This window comes from Anoplopoma fimbria, chromosome 13 (assembly GCF_027596085.1).
Source record: "Anoplopoma fimbria isolate UVic2021 breed Golden Eagle Sablefish chromosome 13, Afim_UVic_2022, whole genome shotgun sequence".
NCBI classification, from domain to species: Eukaryota; Metazoa; Chordata; class Actinopteri; order Perciformes; family Anoplopomatidae; genus Anoplopoma; species Anoplopoma fimbria.
In genome coordinates this window covers 2,936,350-2,959,427 of record NC_072461.1, presented here as the reverse complement: position 1 = coordinate 2,959,427, position 23,078 = coordinate 2,936,350, and the positions used below count along the sequence as shown (strand labels likewise).

Below are 23,078 nucleotides of genomic sequence, written 5' to 3'. Positions count from 1 at the left end.
GTACGTACGGACTTCTGGACAATCCCAAAACAAAATGCCTCCAGGCACGGCTGTCGCATGCGCAGATGTATGAAAAAGTCATAGTATAGTATTTCATAAAGGAGTCCTACTATCCCTCTCAACAACATATTGCACAGTAATGCTATCGCTGTGATACAATCTGTCCACTGACAGAAATATAAATGGAATATTGATGGACGTTATTCAGTTATTTGGATAACTTATTGTCACAAAAGCCATTTAAATGAAACATGAATCTTTATTCTTCATTCAGCATTACATCTGGTGCAAACACTGAAACATAACCGATGGTAGATCAGTGGTTTTTACTATACATTTATTAATAGCAGTTTTTTTCTAGTTTCAGTTTTATAACAAAGTGTTAAACAGGGCTGGAAAACATGGTTTACGTTAAGTAAGAGTTTTTAAATCAGTTGCCACATAGAGCGACATGGCACAAACTGAAGCAAACTACATGTAAAATCCTCAGGGTCATAAGGAAAGAAACACAAAGGAAGAAGCACTGTGTGGTTAAAGGTTTCTTCCAAACCGTTAAAAGCTCCGAGAAGGAAGGAAAAGAGAGAAGAGACCGCTTATAACAATATGACTGTACAATGCCAACTGAGGACCCAAAAGCATAAAAACCAACGGCAGTGGCGTACATACGCTATCACAGAGTGCACATGCAGACATGTCAGCCAGGGCAACCAGAAATCAAATCCTGGTTTTGTAAGGTAAACCTTAAAAACATGTTCAATGAAGATCTCTTCTGAAACCAGGTGAAAAATATTCTGTCCAAAGAAAGTACAAACAGGTATAAAAGAAAATAATTTAATAAGAACAGAGAGGGGAGACTAAACACTCTCCATGAAGGAAATACAACTATTATCTTTCCTAAGAACTCTATGAGACCAAAGTGAATGAACAGCCAGTTTTGTTAGGAGAGGGATAAAAATGAGTGCGATTCCTTGAGCCTGTTGGTACATCAGACTGTCCTTTTATTCCAATTTCACAGCTGCTAGAGACAGCCCGCGTTGTGCTGAACATCTAGTGGTTATGTTTCTGTATGGGCCACTTCAACCTCTTCACCTTCAATGCTCTAAAGAGCACGTGGCCTCTTGGGATTGATCTGCTTACTTGCTTGCTCCTCCTCCTGGAGTGTAGAGCGGAATGACTTCACTTTATCTAAGGGGAAAAGACATCATCGTAAAAATGTATTTGTGCTTGCAGTAGCAGGATGTATTGTCATCAACAGGACAGAAGTGTGTTTCAGTCATACCTCGGAGCTCAGTGAGGATTTCTATCTTCTGGTCTAGGATCTGCTCCAGTTGAGTGGCGTACGACTCCACGTCATAATCCACCTCTTCTGTCATCTCCAGAAGTACCTTTTCATCTTCCAACCATCTGATAGACTCCTGCTCACAGAGGAAACATACAAGGGCATATTTAGTTTATTACAGCCTGAGATGAAAACGTGCCAGAAGCACAGAAGAATCGGTTGCTGATCCATTGCCCTCTTAAAACAAAGGCATGTGACAGTTGACCCTAATTAGCATAAGCAAACGCCCTGCAAATCCCATAAAAGGGCATTAGAATTGCAGGGTCTTGTGCACATAAAGTAATTAAAACACCCAAACGAAAGTCTTAAAGACGGTGTAGCAAAGGACTCCAAATGTAAAAAAATAATAATTCTATAGTCGTGGTACTTCTGGAAGAACTAGTGGATATAAAATATCACAAAAAAAGAGGGAAGGTATACTATTACTTGTTCAGTGTTAAAGTGTTACTGTCATTTTTATTTATTCTAAAAGTTCATAATACTTGGTAAAATACAGTGGAATTGTCTGGGTCAAAGTCATTACTCAATTTTATTATCATAACTTACTTTTTCTTTCTTTCTCATGCAGAATACCACCTTATTACATTTGTTAATGTATTATATGATCACTATTTACTGACTTCTTTGTTTCAAAGGCTTTTCAAGTGACTGCATACCGTAATGTGAATAATGAAAATGCACTTTAAATTATTACAGTACTGTATATGAAATATTGATAACTATAGTTCAAATTATAATGTAAAATAAATATTTAAACAGCATTTGGATAGGGATTATTCTGATCAAAGCTTTTTGATCCATATAAGCTGTGGATCATTATATGCTGTTTCCACACGAAAATAAAAACCTATAAATATTCTAAATGATAAAAAAACATTTTGGTAATTTAAATCCTATATTATACAACTGTACAATTGAATACAATTTCTGCATGTAAGCCCTCAGATGTTTGTGTGCTCGCTCTCTGTGCTTAGATTCTGTTTGTTACCTGAGAACAATTCCCAAATAAGAAACCATTGGTGAATGTCAGAAGTTGTGTATGCTTTCTAAAGTATTCTGACCTGGAAAACAGCCCGGTGGTCCTCCAGGACCTGCTCCTCCATCTCAACTAACTGAGACACTGCCTCGTGGAAAGTAAAGAGCTGCGGAGACACTTCCTCCTCCTGGGAAACATATTAACAGGGTCAAAAAGTGACACAGAGCAGATTTAACATGGCTTCAGCAGTTACAAAAAATGACCACACATCTTTTTCTTAGATCACTGCTAAAATCTGCATCCCAGTGGACATTCCTATTCACTTATAACTCATCTTGATTCATCCAAACAACTTCACACTCAACACTGCCCTTCCTCGGGTCCTCAGCAATACAACCGCCACGTGCCAAGTGGATCGGATGAACGGTGGCGAGAAAATTACTAATAATAAAAAAGTAATAACACAATTTGCTGTATATTGACATTGTGTTATGAGGAAACATATACTGCGAGTATACATTGTGTACTTACATTCTGCTCACAGAGCAATTTGAGGTCATCTCTCTGCGGCGAGATACTCAGCCAGTCCTCGTCCAAAAGATCCAGCTGGTTGACGGCATTGATGTTGGGTCGACCCCCCTCCATCGCTTGGTTAGTGTCCACCGTCAGCTCCTTCACCCTGCAGAGAAAAGACATTGAACTGGATTGAGACCGTGTCTTTCACAGCACAGAGCCATACTATGCATGGGCGCCGTTTGATTTTGGGTAGTATGTCAACTGTGGGTTCATGGTTCACAAACATCACAGGATGGGAGCATCATGACAGCTGTGACATCATGCATAGGGAAAGTGGACTGCATTGGTTCTGAAAACCCTAATCTAATTCTTTCATTTGTTAATTTACTCATAATGGGCATGCTAACTTCATTCAGACAGCACAATTCTGGTACACCTGTAAAATATAATAAAATCCAAGCCGCCACCCATATGAATATTTAATACTAAAGGCTGGAATCTGGAAGGTCAGAGCTCGTGTTTAATGAAGCTCCACAGATTTGATGAGGCATAACCGCCCTGTACCTGACCTGCAGGTTCAACGCTAATTAATTAGGACTATGTGAGAGCTGAGAGTTTGCTTAAACAAAAGCTCATCCTGGTTGCTTTAATTGAAAAGCTTTGTGGCCCTCTTAATGTCATTATTGGCACGAAATAGCACCCGACACCTTATCAAGGCACATTATGACCCTCTTTGTATTCATTTTGACTAATCCCATCCAGCTTTCACAGTTGGTGGAGTCACACAGAACAAATAAAAAACACCCACATGGACAGACAAATGAATTGGTGTTCAGGAGTCAATGAAAAGAAAAAAAAAGGTTAAGTCCACAAGCTTTGCCAAAGTTAAAAGTGGAAGTCGAAGCAGGGGAAGAGGATGACAAGTGTGACGTCATGCAGATGATAAACAGAAAAAGATAAGACGACAGTGGAGGTCTTCCACAGTGAACAGCTGATGAAGTGAATGAAAACTGCTTAAATGAGCTCATGGATGTATTTAATATATATCATAATGTAATAAATACCTGGTGGGAGAGCATGCATTGTGTGTGTGTGTTTTGTGTGTATGCTTGCAGTGTTGTGCTTTGGGGAGTGCTTGACCTGCTGGGAGAGGTAGCAGCAAAGTCATCATACTCAAAGGTATTGGTGGGCGAGAGATCAGAGCGACTCCCCTGACCGCCCTGGGAGAAGGGGATGTCAGACGGACTAATCCCAAACTCCTTCACTCTACACAGCGGCACAGAGGAGCAGAAGATGGGAGAAGAGGGAAACAAAGCAGGAAAAGGAGTGGGGATACAAGAGAGTCAGACAGAACTACTGAGAGTTGGCAGAGAAATGTACAACAACAACATTGGTTCAGCTAATTTCAATCTATACAAAAACCACTGGGGATTACAGAGGAATTAAAAGAGCTATCATTTCTGTTGGTTCCTGCAGCATTAAGGCATTGTCCAAATTTCTGTAAGTCAACATATTCCCACCTGTTGGCGTAGCGTAGTGTGTTGAGGGTATTCTCACAGGATGTCATACCGGGAGAGATTGTTGCAATCTGTGCAGGTAAAGAGAAGATCATTCAAATTAATACCCTCTAAGAAGATATACAGTATGAAGACATGGACACAGTATTTGAAGACAATTAACCAACCATGCATGTGCGTGAATTTTCCCCGATGAAAGAGTCCCTCAGGACCTGAGTCAGTTTACTGGCTCTGAATGGAGTGTGAGGCTTGTTACGGCCAAGAGCTCTGATGCACTCCTGAAACAAAAGCAGACACACATCATACGGTAAAAAAAAAAAGAAGAAAAAAAAGGAGCTATTTCGAACCACTGAGTATTTTACAGTTAGTAGTGTATGCTTAGCAGTCTTATACAGAACTACTGCCAATGAGTCCACAAACCTTTAGGGCAAGAAGGCTTTTGTTGATCTCAGCTCCCTCCAGACGAGTTTGGCGGTCAGCACTAGATGTATCAGCCCCCCTCTCATTGCCTGCGAGGTCGATGAGGGAGAACTTGCCGTGCATTTTCCCCTTCCTCCGAAGAATTATCTGGAAAACGGCGTGGCTGCGAGATGAGTGGGCGTTGGCTGACGTCTGCCCTGATGTTCTGGAAGTGAGATGAAGAACACGTAAGGCACGGAGAGGGAAAAGGCGGAAAAAGGGCATGACTCTCTGTTATTCGCTATGAACATGGGGTACAAGGAATATTATGCCATATTCTAGTAAGAGCCATTTGCAAAATAAGTGTATGACTCAATTCATGCAGAACAAGAAGAAGTGCCATGCTATGATCATAATCATAATAACATATTCTGAAAAAATGCAAAAATTCTGAGTCTATCACCTTGAACAACTACACTGACAAAGTTTCTGATGTTATACCTGCAGCTGTTGCCCACTTCTATGAGTTTCAAGACCTCCTCCGTGCACTTGACGTCCTTCTCCTGAAGCCCAACAACCTGGACTTGCTGTTTGCCGTCCTCCAGCACCCTCAGCTTAGTTTTACGATTCAGCAGGTCAAACACCTAATTATACACACACCGTCAGCATTGGTAAATGCTTTATTTAGGGAAACATCTTACAAACATATGATTACATATAACTTGCCTTTCCGCTGTAAATTTCAAAGAAGGTCGCGTACACTTGTAGATCTAACTTCTTGTAGTTGGGTTTCTTCAACATGAGAAATACATCCCGAGCTGCACGAAAAGAGACATTTCAACAGAGCAAACCAACACCTTAATAACAGATCAACCATAGAAACTATATTTGAACACATTTACCCACTAGAAGACAATAAATTAGCACATAAAACATAGCTCACTGACTTACCAGCTAATGCATAAACTCCTTTAGCGCAGTCTTGGTTCTTCCCAGAGAAATCTCCACCCATAGTCTAAAATATGACAATACGCAAGGGTAATAACATAGAGCAAAACTCTAAGTAGGAACTACTAGGTTTGATCTCAAGTAAATGATGTGGTTTAGGCTTTTTTCATTGCATGAGACTCACATGTGTTTTTCCGCTGCCTGTCTGCCCGTAGGCAAAGCAGGTCGCCATGCCCCTCTCAAAAATGGTCTCCACTAGAGGTCTGGCAGTGAACCTGCAGGGGAAGACAAAAGACACATTTATACACAACTCTATCTGTGAAAGCAAGATATAACGGCTAACCACTTTGTGCACAAACAAGAAATATGTTAATTCAGTTCTGCAAAATGATGCCTTATTCTAATCATATATTTATCATATTCTGATCGTACTGGTCAGGTGTCACTGCTGCAAACTATAAGAGCAAATACATTAAACAGTTTGGTCTATTTGTTCAATTTGTTGATACAAACCTGTAAACCATCTCATTGGTGGTGCTGTCATCAAAGGCGTAGTCAAAGCGGAAGGTCTGGTTCTCAAGGTAGCGGGTCAGGTCCACTTTTTGTTTTGGTTCATGAACCATCACCACGTCCTTACTGGGGATGGTGATCACGTCTAAATCCTTCATGGCCAACTCTGGAACAAAGCAGAGGCAGGATTTTCAATCACATTAATACTTTGGCAGGAAAACATTTAAAAAGGATTACAACACATAATGATGGTCACAAGACCGATGTTGTTACCGACAGAAACACCTCACCTTTCTTGTTGAGTGGACGTTTCCTCACACAAACACATATTCTGTGCTCTTCAATCTGGACAGTGCAATAAAGAAAAACATTTTATTATGTTGTTGCCGAGGATCAACATCTAACGAGGGCTGCACCTAACAATCATTTTTTTTTTTTAATCGCTTGATATAATAAAAAATATTTTTGATTACATGATTAAACGAAGAAATGTATTTATTATTCTAAAGATTCTTTTTTTATTTTCTGATAAATGTAACAATAAAACTTGCCTGATTAATATTCAATAAGTTACTCAATCATCTTCTCTTACAAACTAACAAATGTAACAAGCTAATAGAAACTATTTGTAAAATGCCAGGGCTGCAAGGTGGTGAGGTTGCTAGCACTGTCACCTCACAACAATAGCAAAAAGCCATTTCCAATTTGCAGAGTTCACAGAGCACCACATTGTTGGGTCTCTGTCTAAAATACCTCCAAACTTTAGAGGATAGCAGGTGATGTTTTAAGATGCAGCTTGTTCTCCAGGAGAATCCCTTAGATTAGGCACAGCCATTTCTTGCAATGTGCCGACCAATGTTATGCAAATCGGCATATTTTTGTAATTGATGACGTTGACCGATAGCCCTACATCTGAAAATCAGGAGAGAAAGACAAGTTTTCATCTACTCACCAGATCCGCTGTGGTCAGGGGTCGGTAGTCTAGACTGGCTCGGAAATCTCGGATCATGTACATGATCTCATAGTTAGGGATGGTGGTATCCACCTCCTGGAGGAAGGCAAGAAGAGACAAAGTGAACTGCCATCTTATTCACCAGTAAATGCATCATCTCAATGTCAAGACTGTGAGTGATTATCAAGATCACATGAATATATTTTGTTTATTAGGAAGGAGATAGGTGAATTAATATTGATGTACCTGAGCTCTCTTCTCCCTGAGCTCCTGTTGCTGAATCCGGCGCCTCTCTCTCTTCTCCTGCAGTTTCTCCACCTCCTTCACGCAGTTTGACTTCCTCCTCGCTGCCATAAAGACAAGAGAAACAGTAACTCTACTGCCTTTCACAGGATATGCCAATATCCCTTCTCTGTAAAATGGTCTCTTCCAAAAGGTTTCTTCTACTTCCTCTGTCCTTCCTTTTCAGTTGGCTTGAACATCACTCTGTGAATCTTTCCTTTCTCATTGTAGTCCCTTCAAACAGAAGGGAGACTTTGGGCTAAATCCAACAAAGCACAACAGTAATAGAGCTCAAGCCCAGACTGCAGTGCAGGGGCTGGCACACAGTGCCTCCAGTATAAACACTTGCTTCTTTCTCTACATAACCAACAAAAGGCCCTTACATTATGTTCAAAATATTTTGACCCCTTTTATCCCTTCTATCTGCATCCTCAAACACAACTGGATTGAGAGACTGCTAAAACATGTCACTCACATTTAAGTGTTAGCCTTGTATAACTGCAGTTACGCCAAATAAAATGAGTGGTTTCAAATCAAGTATGATTACAAAATGGTTTCAATCAACCAGTAATCAAACAGAAGCTGATTTCAAATCGCCCAGCACCACACACCAACAGATTAGTCTTGTTCAGGTCAATCAAAAACAATCAGTCACCGTAATAAGAGAACACAATTTAGCTAACATGAGAGTAAAATACATTTCTGATTGCTTGCACTGTTTATAGAAAAATCAGTGTTATCTGATTAGCCCTAGCTCGCTGCTCCAACCACAGCCACAAACTGTAAAGCCTGGCAGAATCTCTGTAATACATTCATGACCGGGTGTTGGCTCCCGTCACTGAAAACACAGACTATAAAAGCAGAGGGATTAATAATCTGCTCTAATCTAGGGGGAGAAGATGAGCTGGCTCAGCACCAGGACAAGGCAGTACAAGAGAGATGCAGCACCATCACTAATTGGAGGTTACTCTGTCTCACAAGCGATCACAGAACAAGGTGTTTCCCTCGCTCTCCTCTTGTTCACCAAATGACAGTGAGCAATTAGAAGGAACGGGGAGTAACGCATAGCGCCACATGTTTTTCCATGCGTGTGCCTGTGTGTGACTCAGCAGCACAGTCAACCAGCAGCAACATTTTTTTCTCCCTGTCTAATACCCAGAGAGCCTGTCTGCTGGAAGGATTGGGGTTGTGCTGCTTCACCACCACACCACAGCTCAGAATAGTATCTGGCATACAATCTTCTCATAAGACTAGAGGACTCTCAGTTTCTATTGGGAACTCTAGAAGAATCACCATAAGGCATTGAGGGCAGGGGAAACATGCAGATGATACATACAAAGCTGTCCCAACTCCTTTCTGGATATTGGTTGATGTGAGGATTCTGTGATAAAAATGTGGCCAACAACAACACATTAATAGTTTTACAGATGGCCTATACCAATTGATCAAAAATACTGTAAAAGTTAAAAAGCAATGGCATTTTTCAAAATGTTTCACATACATACATACATACATATACATACATACATATATACATACATACATACATATACATACATACATATACAAAACATAAAGAACCATATCTGGACATAGCATTTCATCCAAAAGAGATTTATTCAACTCTAGTCCAAATGCTGACAACTGGTTCCCTAAATTTTTTTTGGAAAAGGTCACAGCTTAGGGTTTAGGTTAATTAAAGACAAACTTCTGTTTTAATCAGGTTACCATTCTGCAGTTGCTGTTGTGTCTGAGCTTGAGTGAGCGGAGTGGGCAGCAGAGATTGGGGTGGTGGTGCAGGCTCTGGCTGTTGAGGTTGTGGTTGTGGCTGTCTGGCCCGGGTCGGAATTACTGAAAACATAAACCCACAAAGATTAAAAAAAAGAGACATTTTGACTTGCACGCTGCTAAAACACCACTTTTGAAATTGGTATTAAACATGTTCTCACTGTTTAAAACTTTAAATTTCACTTTGACCATGCAACTTGTGTTTCTAAGCAATTTGTTAATACTGGTCACTGGTGTGTTTTTAATGTATGGATCATTACTTTTCTTTTTGGTTCCTAAATTTGTTTTCAACATTAAAGTGCAATAATAATAATAATAATAAGAAGAAGATAATTTCACTATTCCCAGAGAAGTATATAAAACAAACCTCTATTATCCCTGGACGGAGTGTCATTCTTAATAGGGGCTATCGTCCGACGATTCTGCAAGAAAAAACAAAAAATACAATAATAAATTCTAGGAAAAGAGATATAGGGTTCAGGTATTCCTCATTTCACTTTAACATATTATCTAGCTTTCCTGGACCTGAATTTTATTTATTTTTTTCATTCAGTTTTCAACCTCTTCCTCCTGCCGCTGCAATAGACAAATCAGAGGATCAGATTAGTAGAGTACAGAGGCCTCCTTTATCAACACTGATGTTCGTGATGACACTGCCAATGCACACATTATTTTTAAACTACAATTGCCTATGTGCGGTTGTAAGCCACCGCCAACAAGTCAAGTTGCAGTTTACATTCATGTCTGTCAAAACTGTCATCGCTTCATAATTTTATCCTAGTAAGCCCTATTCTCACAGGACTAGTATTACCAGGGGATCAAATACGATTCAGAAATTACAGCCCATGTCTGTGTTTCAAGCGGCGCATTCGCACGGGATAAGTGAAGGCTGTGTTGTTTGAAATTTTCCCCTGGGTATGATGTCATAGCTCTGCGAAACATCCGCTTATATTTAAGCATTTTATACTATAGGATATATCTGTATCTAGTATTAGAATTCATATTGTAGTGGCCACTTTTCTTTAAATAATACTCGTAATAGACTTTTGCTCCGGTGCGACTGGGATGGACGTTAGGGCACAGTGACCTTTTTTTTCTTGGCCACCTAAATCTAAGCAGTTCATCCGGAGTTTGTGCCGGTCACGGAGGTATAAAATGGAATGAGGGTAGACCTAGTTCAATTCACAAAAGGCTGTAACTCTGTATATTTTTTGTGGGGATGATTTCTGTACAGGTTATTAATCTCCTAGATCTCTGGACCTCTTGGATCTACTGTACAGGTTATGGAGCTACACAACCAAAACGTTATAGGAAAAATTACAGTATCATATTGGTTATAAGTAGAGCCCTATTTCTGGCCTATTTAACTCGCGATAGTAAAGTAATATAACTTTATATTCAGGAAACGTCCCCTCATTTTACATTGCCTCACTGTTTTCACTTCAAATGTTTTGTATATTTAAAATTGAATGAAAATTGTACTGTACAGCAGGTTTCATCACAACTACAATATTTACCAAAATAAACCTAGTGTCAACGACAAAATGGAGCAGTCCTAATCTACTGTGCACCACACACAGTGTACCTAACAAGACCAATTAGTTGGTTACCTAGAAGGATCCAGGTTCTATATTAAGGTCCTGCAAACTGCAGCCACATAACTCCCCGAGCAAGTCTAAGCAGTTTAGCTGCACTCTCCCTCACATGGAGACTGACAATCAGAAGAAAAAGAATGAAGTTGCATTTTGTTGAAACAATCTAAAAATCATATTACACCAATTTGTTACAGTTGTTGAAAGATGGGGTGGTTTATAGGTACTCACCTTGGCAATTTTGTTGACCTTCACACATGTGGGTGTAGGTGGTGGGGGAGTCTCTGGACTAGGGGCAATTTCCTCATCTGGAGCCACATCTGGGTTAAGTGCAAATATACTCTCCAAATCGATCTGTCCAAAAACAGAGACGTTTCGATACCAACGGATTACACGAATGCCAATTAACTGATGTTTGGCATATTAGACTTATACAGAGTTCACACTGGACACGGAAGTGCCATGCTCTGTTAACTGTCCCACCAGCAGTTGCATGGCTGTTCACACGAGAAGCACATATCACTGATCGTACAACCAAATCTGCTCCTCTGCTCTTTTCTCTATCTCGCCGTCTGTCTGTCTGCTTGTGTGTGTCTTGTGTCTGCTTTTTTTATTTACTGTCCTCGTTGTGCGGTAAAATGCGCCAGAGGCATGAAGTGATAGGTTGAGAGAGAGAGAGAGGTTGAGAGAGAGAGAGAGAGAGAGAGAGAGAGAGAGAGAGAGGTTGAGAGAGGTTGAGAGAGAGAGAGAGAGAGGCTGTGTGCAATGTAACAGCCATTTCTCATTTTTATTATACAACCGCTTTGTCTGAAAATAGCTAAAGTGAGCCTTCTGCCCGTGAATGCAATGCTTGTGTCTCGGTATCAGACGCCGACGAGCATGATGAAGCAATAGTATTTGACGACCTCAACGGGCTGCACACCCTGCTTCCTGTCATTGGCTGGGAGATACAACCCCACGTTGGGACTAAAGGCTCTTTACTAACACCTAGAAAACGTCACGTACACACCACAATAAGATGAAAGGAGAAAAGGATGTGAGTGATGATTGAGACCGATTACTTTTGTATCACTCTTAACATTGTTTTCTAGAAAATTCTTGCGTATTATACCCTTAACAAAAACATCCAATATAAAAATCATCTCAATCCTAGAAAGACTTTTACTTTATTAGTACTTAGGCTAGATAATTGTAGAGATTTGTTTTCACTTTGCTAATGTGTCAAAGAAGCTGAATTACATTCACAATTCAGTGCTATAAAAGATGGGAAAGTCACTATCACTATTTTTATAGGCGCTGCAAGTTGTGGTGTAACAGACCGTAGTTGATCTGTGAGCCGTAGTTTTGTTGTTTGAAACTATATTTTTTTTATATATGAAAGCAAAATACATTCATCGTCACCAATGTAAATTTTCGACTCATCGTTCACAAGCCCCATATCATCGGACATTCCATTGGCAAAGCTTGCAATGCATGATCTTTGATATAGAGCGTCTTTGATCTGGTCATGCACATCAGTGTATGGAGGGAGATGTCTGCTGGGAGTGTAGGACATTCTAGCTGGATGTGTAATCACCACAGCTCCGGAACACTTCTGAATGCATTATTTATTGCTGTGGAGAAAAAGAAGCACATTCTGGTGCTTAACGTGGTAATACATGGTAATTTACCTCTTTCCCTTTTGTGTCTCCATTTTCTATCCACTCCACTGTGACACTCTCGTTGTCCTCATTCAGTGAGGTCACCATTGCCTGGTGTATACGTCCTGTAAAAGTATCAGACAGGGAACACAAAAGTCAACATTCTGATCATTTGGTAGCAACAATGGTGGCAATATTTTTATTGTAGCGATAAAGTTTTTGTACATCTTCTTTTTTATCTTACACACACACGCACGCACGACACACAGGTTAACATAAAATGGATTTCACTAATACCTCACTTTGGGCCTTAGCAAGGTAATGTATTTAGTGGTGTAAATTACAAAAGGCCTAATTACCACCTGCAAACCTGATCAGATCCGGGAGTGTTTTTGACAATGTAGTAAATTATATTTAATGGTTTCTCAGGACATGCTGAGTAGCTGTGATCGCATTTGAAGCTGCATTGTCGCTGGAAAATGAGGGCCGGTTGGTAATTAAATATAATTTTTGTTGCAGCTTTCAAATTAATAATAGCATCATGATATGAATTTCTATCATCATTCTACCAAATCCTAAAGTCTAAATTAAAGATTATGTAGAAGCTGTAATTAAAAATGAAATTGAGATTTAAGCCTGTTATACACATATGAAGAATGTGTGTATATATATATATAATGCAAATAGTGGACCAGAGGCCATTGCTTTGAGAGTTTAACATATCTTTCAGTATATAAACGTATATCAATATTGTGATCATGATCTCAAATCGTATCACCTGGATCTAAACACTTTGATAATATAATTATGAAAACAGCTTGTGAGACAACATAATGTTGAACGATGCCCTACTAAAAGAAAACACGTCTGTGGTTATCAGGCGGCAATAAGTTCCTTTAAGTTTCAAATGATAGCAAGGCATTAGGCTGAGGTTAGCCTTATCTTAGAAAGATCCGACTATGAGGTGTGATAATGACCCGTTTCAGAGAATCACTGATAATAGAGACGAGCACAGCTGCTGCAGCGAGTCTGTATGCTTCTCTCTGCCTCTCTGTCTGCAGTGTAATAACACTTGCTAGAAAGAGTCTGCTCAGTCCTCCCATCTTTGTCTATGTGAATTCAACTGTATGCTGTAAATTCCAAGCATGATCCAGGGATACACAATGTTCCTGTATCTATTATTCAGACACACAGAAAGCTAGCGACCAAAGATGCTTTTAGTGTTCTTAACTGCTCAACTTTTCTTCGATTTACCTTACAATGGTTTTATTTGGCAAAACTTAAAAAAGCAAATAAAAAAAACTGAATTCATACATTAGTAAATCCACTGCAGTTTTGATATGCATTCATTTCATCCATTAACATTGATTGAAGATGACTAGACAATACTGTTATATGATACATTCTGTGGTAAAAAGACTCTCTTCAAAAAATAACAAGAGACATGATCTGAATGGATATTGCTAAACATCAATTTGGTCATTTTGCATTCATGAGGCATTCAGTGATATACAATACTGCTATACAAATTTAATGAACAATAATGATGTCAACCTGACAACCCAGCCCTACACTCCATCAGAAATTACAGTGGTCCCCATAAACCATTATGTTATCGGTTGAGTCATTGCTCAAACCCAAAGCTCACTGAACTATTGGAAAAAATAGATAATTGAAAAGCAAGGCAGAGTAACTATTTACGTACTATGTCTAGAAAATGTAAAAGTAAGTCACAATGTAACAATATGGACGACAAAAGCCCATTAGGTCAGCATTATGAGAGCCAAAAACACGATTATTTTTCATTGACAATAAAACACTGTGCATCTACTTGAACAGGCAAAACCTGTTTAAAAGCTGCAAAAAAAGTTCACATCAACCCTAATCACAACTACCTACCAACAGATGGGTGACATAGTAAAGGTGATGGGCCACCAGAAGTTGCCAAAACAGCTTTAATATGCCTTGTTATTAATTCTCCAATTCTTTGTAACTCTACAGATGGGAAGAACACCATTCTTTCAGAAGATATTTTCTCTTTTGGTGTTGATGAAGAGCACCAGTCCAAAATCCCCTATATAGGTGTTCATTTGGATGGAGTTCTGGTGACTGTTAATTAATGATCATATCATTCACGTCCTTTCATATTTCAACCACTCAGTGACTCCTTGTGCCCTGTAAGGGGGCCCCTGTTTGACTGTGCATGCAACTTCGTTTAGTGTACTTCAGTAACGACTATGCCCATATCGGCCAGGTCTGCACAGTGGAAAGACAGCCAGACATGATTTATCGCAAATAATCCATTGCTGAACTGTGACCCTGGCACAGTAGGTTACAAAACATCCTTGGCAACAGTAAATGTGGCTTGACCAGGCAAGTGGTGCTTAGTTTTACACTTCTACTTAAGGAGAGTGTGGAGAGCACGCCATGCTGCAGTGACTGCAGCACTCAGAGGATTTACGGTGACAAGTGAGTCAGACAAGGCCCTCCAAATCATTGCTGCTTCCTTTGGCTGAAAATTTGAAACCACAGCCTTCCTAGTGGTTTGTGTCACTCTATTCAACAATATGCTGTCTAAGTAACTGCAGAGCAACAACTTCCACTTGAGTGGAAATCTTGTTACGTAACATAGAAGTAAAGCTTAAGTTCATTAAAATAAACAACTATTTTTGTAATATCTGCAATTATGAAAACACACATTTTAGTTTTACCCGTCACAATAGAAACGACAGCAGAGGACAGTACAATAAAATGACAACAGTAAACCAGCTTTAAAGAATTAAATGGAACATGAAATGTTCTTTCTCCGCTGGATTAGAAAATAAATGTTGTATCAACCAGCACACATCAACAGGCTTATTGTATCCCACACTGCAGCATGCACACCCTAGATTAGCAGCAGGAAGAGTAACATACTGTATAATACTAGTTTCAAGAAAGAGAAAAATGAAAAGATTAACCTTAGTTTAAGTCTTATTTTGATGCCATGCTTTTTTAATTGGCAGGAATGTAGCACAACTTTAAGTGAAAGCAGTGCTCTTTTGATTTAGTTTTGGGCCACAGCTTTGTGCTTCTACGAGATGCACTGAAAAAGGACCGGCCTTATTTTGATGCATTATTCGTACATTAGCAGGAACGTAGCACAACATGGAAGTGAAGGGGGTACTCTGTTTATTTATATGTGAAAGTGAATACAAATATTTTGTCCCTAAAATCAAAGCATAATTGTTATAAATAATCGTGATCTCAATATCAATCAACATAATTGTGATTATTATGGTGGCCATAGTTGACATACTACAATGTGTTTTGATATAATGACATTGACAATGTGGATGTAGAAAGTGATTGCCAGCACAGATTGACAGCGGATGTTAAACAAAAAGCACTAATGAACAGAATATGGCGTTGAAGACATGATACAATCATAATGTTAGAGTAAGATTACTTCCACATGAAAAGGCCTCCTAAGGAAGGTCCTTGCTTGTAGACATGTACAGTTATCAACGGTGCAGACTATATAACCTGAATTGAGGCCACAGACACAGTAACAGTATCTAACCAGATGCAGTCAGAGGCTGAGAGACACAGGGATACAAAAGATCCTTCATGCCATCATCAAAACAGCATTTATTTACGATAAGAGTAACCTTCCATCTCTATATCCAGAGTCAAGGTGTCATAATGTGATATTGACAGTTACTAGAGTCCAAGCTCAAACGAAAGAAAAAGAAAAGACTGTTATTGATAAGTGACTCAAATAATTAACCAGATTTTATCAACTTTATGCCAGTTGACTAGTGATTTAATAAGTAATCATTTCAGCAGTAGAAGTAAAAACCCTTAAGGTAGGTCCAAGAGCACAGCTTCAGTCCCGTGGAAGAATATATATATAGCCTGCCTACAAGTTTTAGACACATTGTGGTGTTGCTTTACACTCTGACTTTCATGATGAACAAAACTTTTGATTTCTCTTCAGAAATCAGTATGGATCGGCCTACCTCTTTGTCACATACACGTCACAAATTTTCTCCAACTGAATGCACTATCCCCTGTGTCCCACTTCTATAGCAAAACCTAACTGAATGGGTAGGCTGTCACTTCCAGTAGGCTAGTTGAAGGGGCTTAAGATGGGGTGCTTCAAGCTCTGCCAAGCTTGACGAACAATCATAGCCTTCAAAACATCAGTTTCACAACAAAACCGAAGGCACTCATTAGTGAAACTGTGTCACCATGTCACAGATTGAGAAATATGATGCAGCCCATAATCACTAAACTGGTAGGTGACATATGTCTCTCTATTACTCTACTTTAAAAGACACCATGTTTCAAACATAAATGAATGCCAAGTAACAGATCATCCATATACAACATTAAACAAAGAAGCCATAGTTGCAAAAACGGTATTCAATTTATATACTGAATAGAAGTACAACAGTATTCTCTATCAGGTCTTGCTCTCATCAGGGCTGATTGTGACGGGAGCGGGGCACCGTAAAGGTCTGGCAGAAACTAGGGAGCTGGCTGTAACAGATGGAGTGGTGGCCTGAATCTGGCTTGAATTTGAACCAGATCCGCCACCAACCCCCCAGAGAGAGGGCAATCCCTGCTCTGGATGCAACACCAACCATCAGGGAAATGGAACCGCCTCTCTCTCTCTCTCTCTCTGCCTGCTGAGTGATTCTTTCCCATCTCACCCAGGGATGATGGCGTTTAGGGTATCATCGTCAAAAACAAACAAGACGACAGTTAAAAAACACACCCTTGCCATTGGCTTTGAACATTGTATTTTCAATCAATTGCTTTGTTCAAAACCAAATGTGTTGTTTAAGGGTTGACTGCATAACTGGGTGTAGTCTAATCCTGAAAGGGCTAGCAGGAATGGCAGAAACTTTGCAGTCCTATTTGGCTCCCTGGCCCTGAAGCAATGCTCTAAAACTACACAGGGCAGGCAGCAGGCAGAATAAAGCTTACATTCACAGAGACAAGAGTCATACAACAAGCAGCCTCTCTGTTTCTCTGTCAACTCCTCTGTTAACCTTAAAAAAATATTAAACTGAAGTGTCTATTGTAATCTCAGCTTCTTCCTGATGGCAGGTTACAATATGCAGTACTTCTGCAAGGAAGTAAGCAAAGAGCTGTCATAAGCGTTTCATACACTGCTGTTTGTTGCACTTCATTCTAACATTGTATTGACAAAATTTACTTTATCTAAAATACATTTCCTTGTTTTAAGAGGTGTTCCTAAAACACAGTTATCCACATAATCAATGTAGTAACTAGGATCCTGGGATGTGTCTGTCTATGGTGTTATTATGGATACATAGTGTGTCATTTGTTTAATACAATAAATTAGTTGTATAAATCACTTATTGTATTCGTATTAGTTTGTTGCACTTATTGTATTCGTATTAGTTTGTTTCTGCACTGTACTTTTGCTCTGGTTTATGCTCTTAGATGCTTAAGAAAGGAGATGCACTTATGACTTCTGGTGACTAGTAGTTCTCTTGAATACCTATGTTGAATACACTTATTGTAAGTCGCTTTGGATAAAAGCATCTGCTAAATGACTGTAATGTAATGTAATATAACTAAACAGCTGTTAAATATGACTTTTATAATATATATATAAATATTATATATATAATATATATATATATATATAAATATATACTGTAATGTAATGTAATGTAAATGTAATGTAATGTAAAATAACCTCGTTTCTTGATGTTGGACAATTGGAGGGTTTCCTTAACAACTGGTGTTAGTTTAGTGAGCTCAGTAAACAAGTAATAACCTGAACAGATTAACTACATTGGGTATAAACTAACATTACAGCATAAAAGCTAAACTAACTTCTTTCTCGTCAGCTGGCTAAACTGATGGTGTTCCAGCCTTAACTTGCTGCTGTAGTTAACCGGTAGCATTAGCCGGTTAGCTTAACACAAGCTAATGCTGCAGCCCATCCATTGAACTGACGTTAGCTTGGTTAGCATCGAAGCTAGCTTAGCTAATATTACACGTCAGCTCCATGACAGAGAAACACATGTAGGTGACGTCACACAGATGTGCTAACGTCAGTGTTTCGGCGTCGTTAACTCCAGGCTCAAAGCATGTGTTTGTCTTACGGGTCGTGTTAAGAGCTAACACAACACAGGAAGCTAGCTAACAAAAGGGGGTCGCTCATTCAAAGGCTCTGGCCATGTTGCAGCACTCCGCCCTGACAGCTAGCATGCTTGTTGTCGTGCAGCTAACGGGGACAACGACAGGGACAACAACAGGGACAACAACAGGGACAACAACAACGGGGACAACAACGGGGACAACGACGGGTTTGTATTCAACAAAGGTCCCCTGACAACTTGCACAGTGCGACTGTAAAACATGAGCCAGGGCGAAACTTACCATCACTGCGCTTTATCTCCACATAAGTACCGACGACGATCTTCCCAAAACACGAAGCCATTCTACATTACTTAAACAGTTAACACAAACGGGTTTTAAGACTTGTTATCTGTCGGGTAAATGCAGCTTCTTGTGTTTGGATGAGCAATAGGATGAGCTAGCGTAACGGAGCGGTGGCGGTGGTGAGGAAGAGCAGCGGGGAGGTTCCGGTCCGGTACCTTTCAAAATAAAATCAGGCAAAACTTTATTATTATTATTATTATTATTATTATTATTATTATATATTCAATGTTGCAGCAGCTCAACTACACAGAAACAGATAATAAATATTATATACTATACAACTACACAGACAATAAATACACATACTATACAACTACACAGACAACAGAAATAAACACATACTATACAACTACACAGACAATAAATACACATACTATACAACTACACAGACAATAAATACACATACTATACAACTACACAGACAATAAATACACATACTATACAACTACACAGACAACTATACTATACAACTACACAGACAATAAATACACATACTATACAACTACACAGACAATAAATACACATACTATACAACTACACAGACAATAAATACACATACTATACAACTACACAGACAATAAATACACATACTATACAACTACACAGACAATAAATACACATACTATACAACTACACAGACAATAAATACACATACTATACAAACTACACAGACACAGACAATAAATACACATATATACAATAAAATACAAAAAATAAAAAAAATAGAATAAAATAAAAAATAAGAATACAAATAAAAAATGTACAGTATATCCACATGGGGGGCTGGTCAGCATGATGACAGACTGTGGTCACCGCTGTTGTTGTTGTTGTTGTTGTTGTTGTTGTTGTTGTTGTTGTTGTTGTACAGTCTGATGGCAGTGGGCACAAATGAGCGTCTGAAGCGCTCCGTCCTGCTCTTTGGTAGAATCAGCCGATGGCTGAAAGAGCTGCCCAGCTGCCACAGTTCCTCATGGAGAGGGTGAGAGGGATTGTCCAGGATGGCTCCGAGTTTGGCCTTCATCCTCCTCTCACCCACTGACTCCAGACTGTCCAGCTCCAGACCCACCACAGAGCTGGCTTTCCTCACCAGCTTGTTGAGCTTGTTGGCATCTCCAGTCCTGATGCCACCACCCCAGCACACCACAAACTTGCTCTTGAATTCCTGCTTGGATGAAACTATGAGATAGGTCGTCTCCCATGTACACTACCAGTCAAAAGTTTGGACACACCTTCTCATTCAATGGTTTTTCTTTCTTTCTTTATTTTATTATTTTTTTTTTCTACATTGTAGATTAATATTGAAGACATCCAAACTATGAAGGAACACATATGGAATTATGAGGTAAACAAACAAATGCTCAACAAACCAGAATATGTTTTATATTTTAGATTCTTCAAAGTAGTTGAATGAGAAGGTGTGTCCAAACTTTTGACTGGTACTGTAGTATTTCCAAACTGAGTGGGTCTTGTAGTTTTGTCTATGTTGTAAGTTAGCCTACTAAGGTGCAAAACTATGTGCAAAACGTAGTTGTACTGTACTTGAGTATTTATTTTCTTTCCAGTTTGTGTTACCGTACACTTATTTTACACTTCAGGTGGAATATTGCACTTTTTTACTCTTTTTACACCTTAAGGTATAATTAATTTTTGCAGACTAACACTGTACATTCAACTCCTAACCCATAACATATGATGCATTCTTGTATAGTGAACTACCCCAACAGTATGGAAAAGTTAGCCTCAACTTGACCATCTGCATAGCTAAAATTCTGCTTACAAATTTACAACTAATATAACAATAATCTAATCCCAAAACTAATTCTCCCCCAAAACAAGAATTTATATGTCAATACTAAAGTACAATTTGCTAACAATACTTTTACTTGAGTAACAGTTCTAATGCAGAACTTTTACATAATAAGTGTATTTGCATTGTGGCATTGCAGCGTTTACTCATGAAAAGAATCTGCACCACTTTGACACACTAATAAACACACTAATTCCTCTTGGTGTACAATTGTCACTCTTACTGTAGGGGATGGATCCGGCCACCTGGTGGCCCCAGAGCTTGTATCGTCCACATATACCGCCCAAGAAAAGAATAACTCCTTCCCTCCTCCAATACATATTCAACAGACAAATGTTATCTGCTGTCCAAATAATAATTTCATTCCATCAACAGAGAGGGCTCAAGCTTATTATCACTTTACATGTGTGTTGTGTGTTTTTGTGTGTGTGTATGTGTGACGTCATTATAACCACATGTGACATCATTGACAAAATATATTTACTCAGGGCACGGTACTATCGACTGCTGCGATTTGAATTGGGTAGCAAAGTAGACGTTCCAAAAGGTCTGTACATTCACACATTGTCTCCATCCCAATTCATGTTAAGAGTGGTAGAGAATGCGGAGAATAAGTGAAAAAAGGATAAACCCAAAATTATTCCATTGAAAAAAGTTCAATTGAATATCACCCAGAAATATTATCTGAAGCTAGGCGTCCACTGACTCTTGCAATGATTTTCTCATACAGTAAAATACCAAAACACACGGTGGGCAAAGCAGAGGCTAATTAAACCCATAAACAACAAACAAACAAATCATTGGCTTACAATAAATATGTATCTCTTTGCTTATTTCTTCATGCGTGGAAAAAGCTAATTTTTTTAACAGTTATTTATTGCATATGTCCTGACTTTGCCCAATCAAAACCTATACAATTGTTACCATCAGAAAGAGTCAAATGAAAATAGGTAATGGCTGGTGTAGAAAGTGAAACTACTCAACTGAGTCAGACCATGAGCTGATCACCAGTTCACCACATATCAGTTTATTTTCTTGTATTATTTACTATTTCACACACAAACAACAGACAACAACAAGATAATGCCTAACCCCCAGCTCATAGGGCTCTAGATCATTCTCTTTCTAGAAGCTACTAGGTTCCTCTATGGTCCTGATCCTGCAGCTGTCCACCCCCCAACCCCCTGTCTCCACACACATACCCGTCTTTTAAACCCCCCTCACTTAGTTCTCAGCTGTCTGTGCCCTAAATAGACCTTATCAGGAACAGACCACCTTTCAGGGGGTCATTCTGACATTTGTATTCATTAAGAATTGGATAATTCAAAGGCATTGTAAGGATATTTTTTGGAAATACAAAAAATGATAGTCTATAATGACCTCTGGTACAAAGTTGCATATTGGGATTTTAGTGTGCTTGCAGTGAACCCCTATGAGTGATGGATGGTCCACCTCAGTTTGGTCCCACCTCATTGAGATCCACTATAAATATAAACGAGGTGTTGGTTGGGGGAGGTGACATAAGACAGAAAAAGTTTGTAAAAAATATTAGGGACTAGAGGTCCAGACCATCCACGCAGAGCACGAGAGACAACACACAATCTGAAGGTACTGTACAACTTACACAGATGTGTTGTTTTTTCATTTGGGTGACATTCAGGTACACAGAGGGTTCTTAGGATAAGTAGGGGAATAGACTGGGCCTAGATAATAGGAGAGGGCATCTGTCCATTGGGAAAGTGGCATTTGTTGTAAGGCTCCAACTGGGGTACTAGATCATGCCCAAATAAGGCCTGACAGGAGGCCATTTAAAGTTAGAGATAACATGTGCATGGCCATTTGCTAAGAGAGACCCGGCTCAGCGAGACACTGATTAGCAACAAGGGTAAGAATATAACTATTTCTAATGCTACAGCAGCTACAAAAAAATATTAGTTTGCTGGCAGATGATTTCTAGGAAGAATGTGAAATAAGGTTCAGTACCGTAGGCTTTGCAAACCTACAAATACTCGCCAAACATATATGCTTTGAACTGCTTTTATATTTCTATTCTTATATTTTTTATCTTTGAACTAACAAAAAAGTGTAAAACTGTTCTGCAGATTTGTTTTTAAGCTTGCTTATTTGAAATATCTGTATGTATGTGTTTGCATCCAGAGACCCCTTTATGAATGATTTCGGTATGAAGCTTTGATGGCTTTATTACAGTTAAAATACTGTATTTACATTTGATGGAATGTTGACACTGACATTTTTGTGATGAAACATTAAGCGTATATGAAAACTGAAAGTTAATGTGTCTGTATATTTTTATTTCATAACTCATACACCCTATTTCTACCAG

The 23,078-nt window shown here is 39.1% G+C and overlaps 1 protein-coding gene across 2 annotated transcripts; it reads right to left on the bottom strand.

The window, feature by feature from the left end:
• Window positions 1-259: 259 nt before the first annotated feature.
• On the bottom strand, window positions 260-19,049 carry kif2a (kinesin family member 2a). Of its 2 annotated transcripts, XM_054610395.1 has the most exons (21): window positions 18,865-19,049; window positions 12,490-12,584; window positions 11,051-11,173; window positions 9,595-9,649; window positions 9,168-9,290; window positions 7,404-7,504; window positions 7,158-7,253; window positions 6,496-6,550; window positions 6,209-6,371; window positions 5,880-5,970; window positions 5,699-5,762; window positions 5,474-5,565; window positions 5,249-5,391; window positions 4,769-4,973; window positions 4,516-4,626; window positions 4,352-4,419; window positions 3,972-4,097; window positions 2,847-2,994; window positions 2,401-2,502; window positions 1,280-1,415; window positions 260-1,185 (listed from the first exon to the last, which is right to left on the bottom strand). In XM_054610395.1, exons 1-21 carry the CDS (start codon window positions 18,923-18,925, stop codon window positions 1,100-1,102), a joined length of 2,244 nt encoding a protein of 747 aa, XP_054466370.1. In that variant the 5' UTR covers window positions 18,926-19,049; the 3' UTR covers window positions 260-1,099. The 2 variants fall into 2 exon arrangements, with proteins under 2 accessions (XP_054466370.1, XP_054466371.1); XM_054610396.1 differs by lacking the exon at window positions 3,972-4,097.
• Between the last annotated feature and the right edge of the window lie 4,029 nt (window positions 19,050-23,078).

What these genes read in the sequence shown, in the direction of transcription:
- kif2a (XM_054610395.1), bottom strand. Translation starts at nt 18,925, where the DNA reads ATGGCTTCGTGTTTTGGGAAGATCGTCGTCGGTACTTATGTGGAGATA. An exon ending in CCCTGACCACAGCGGATCTG is followed by an intron (nt 6,551 to 7,157) that starts GTGAGTAGATGA and finishes TGCACTGTCCAG; the next exon opens with ATTGAAGAGCACAGAATATG. An exon ending in ACACTACGCTACGCCAACAG is followed by an intron (nt 4,098 to 4,351) that starts GTGGGAATATGT and finishes GCCGCTGTGTAG; the next exon opens with AGTGAAGGAGTTTGGGATTA.